The sequence below is a fragment of the Trypanosoma equiperdum genome (genome assembly GCF_001457755.1).
Source record: "Trypanosoma equiperdum strain OVI genome assembly, contig: ctg_1674, whole genome shotgun sequence".
Lineage (NCBI taxonomy): Eukaryota > Euglenozoa > Kinetoplastea > Trypanosomatida > Trypanosomatidae > Trypanosoma > Trypanosoma equiperdum.
Window position 1 is genome coordinate 1 of NW_027123698.1, and position 1,723 is coordinate 1,723.

The 1,723-nt window shown below is 42.1% G+C and overlaps 1 protein-coding gene across 1 annotated transcript; it reads right to left on the bottom strand.

The window, feature by feature from the left end:
• Positions 1-384: 384 nt before the first annotated feature.
• On the bottom strand, positions 385-1,566 carry TEOVI_000587800 (variant surface glycoprotein (VSG), putative; the record flags this gene model as incomplete). Its single annotated transcript, XM_067222672.1, has 1 exon — positions 385-1,566. One exon carries the CDS (start codon positions 1,564-1,566, stop codon positions 385-387), a length of 1,182 nt encoding a protein of 393 aa, XP_067078773.1.
• Between the last annotated feature and the right edge of the window lie 157 nt (positions 1,567-1,723).

Sequence of the window (1,723 nt, forward strand, 5' to 3'; positions counted from 1 at the left end):
ACTGCTCTTATTATTATATTCGTATATACACAGTCACAACACCCTCCTATCATTATCATTACTATTACTATTACTATAACCACAACTAATATCTGCTAAATGAACTAAATTAGAAATAGTTCATAATAGCACTCAATTTTCATACCTTGTTATACTATCTACATTACACCAAGAGACCACATTTGTACACTTTTTTGAGTTTTTCAAAAATTCTCTAACTTTCATATTTTTCTCAAAAAGTATTATAATATATTAAATTTTAGTAAATTTATAAAATTCCCTCAAAATATCAAACGTTCATAAATTTAATAAAATTGAGAAAATAGTTTCTTAAAGTACCAGAAAAATTAAACAGCAAGGCCGCAAATAAAGAAACCATGAGGGCTAATTTATTATTGACGAGGAAACTGGAATCCTTGCACTTTTTTCTTCCAATTTGCAGCCATCTTCACACTCCTTTTGCTGTTTTACTGCACATTTCTCCTCTTTCTTCTTATTCGCTTTTGCCTCTGCTTCTACACATTTATCACCCTTCAACGCACATCCATCTTCTGTTTTGTATTTCTCTTTGTCTGCTATTAATTCACACTCGGTTCCTTTCTTTGAACCAACCAATGGTGGGCTGGTTTCTGATTTTCGTTTGGGAATATTCTTTCCTGCGTAGTAAGCTATAGCCAACGGTCCTTGGGTCCCGGCCGTTACGTCAATGACTGTGCCCGCAACGTCGATTCCATTAAATTTGAATTTTATCTCTTCCGTAAGAGGTTTTATGTAGTTTGTTTGAAATGCTTGGTTGTCGGCGCCATAAACATGGTTTATTATTTTTTTAAGTTCGCTCTTATGTTGTTCCGAGAAAGCGTCCGATCCTCCTTTACCTGGTAGTAGCATCGCACTTAGTGCCGCTAGAATGGCGTCGTTGCCGGATATGTCTTCCAGTTTTAGCTCAGAGAGCTTCTGCACATCTGGCAGCTTGGCTTCTTCTGCTTCACATACAAGGTAGGCAAGTCTTTCGGCTGCGCTGGTCGCCGTTGTTTGCACTTTGTTTGGGCAGTCAGCTCCCGATTTTGTTATTGTAGCTTTCGTGATCTTCGGGTCGGTTCCTAGCTTTGTTATTTTCAGTCCTAGAGCGTTAGTGCCCGCGAAATTTACGCCAGTTGGTTCGCCGTGTTGGCAGTCCCCGTGGGTGTACGTGTTTGAGCTTGCTGTTGGGTTTACCTTGGTCCCTGCGATTGCGTCTAATGTTAGTGTCGTCAGGTAGCTGTCGTCAATCAACTGAAGTTGGTTAAATTTGCCTTTGCCTACTGTGTAGCTGTTAATCTTTTGCAGCGCATCTTGATTTACTTCGCATGCTTTTGGCGTCGCTTGCGCCTTGATGCCGGTGTATTTGCAGGATCCGCTGCTGCCGCTGTTGTAGGCGGTTGTGCCGGCCGCAATCGTGCCGTAGTTTGTCACTGCTGTAATTAATTGAATTTGCAAGGCTGTTGACATGTTTGCTGACCGCTGTCTCAGCGCCCTTGCAGCTGCTTCCAGCGGTTGCCTGTTTCTTTGGTACGATTCAGCCGCCATATTATTTTTCTGCAATCCATAAACAACTAGGGCTTTGAAGCCTGACCTCCTTATGTTATCGGCTGTTTTTACTGCCAGAAACTGCCAGCTGCGAACCGTTTTGTAGTTGGATGCTATGACCTGTTCCCCCTGGCGATGCCGGCCACCTCAACGTGGT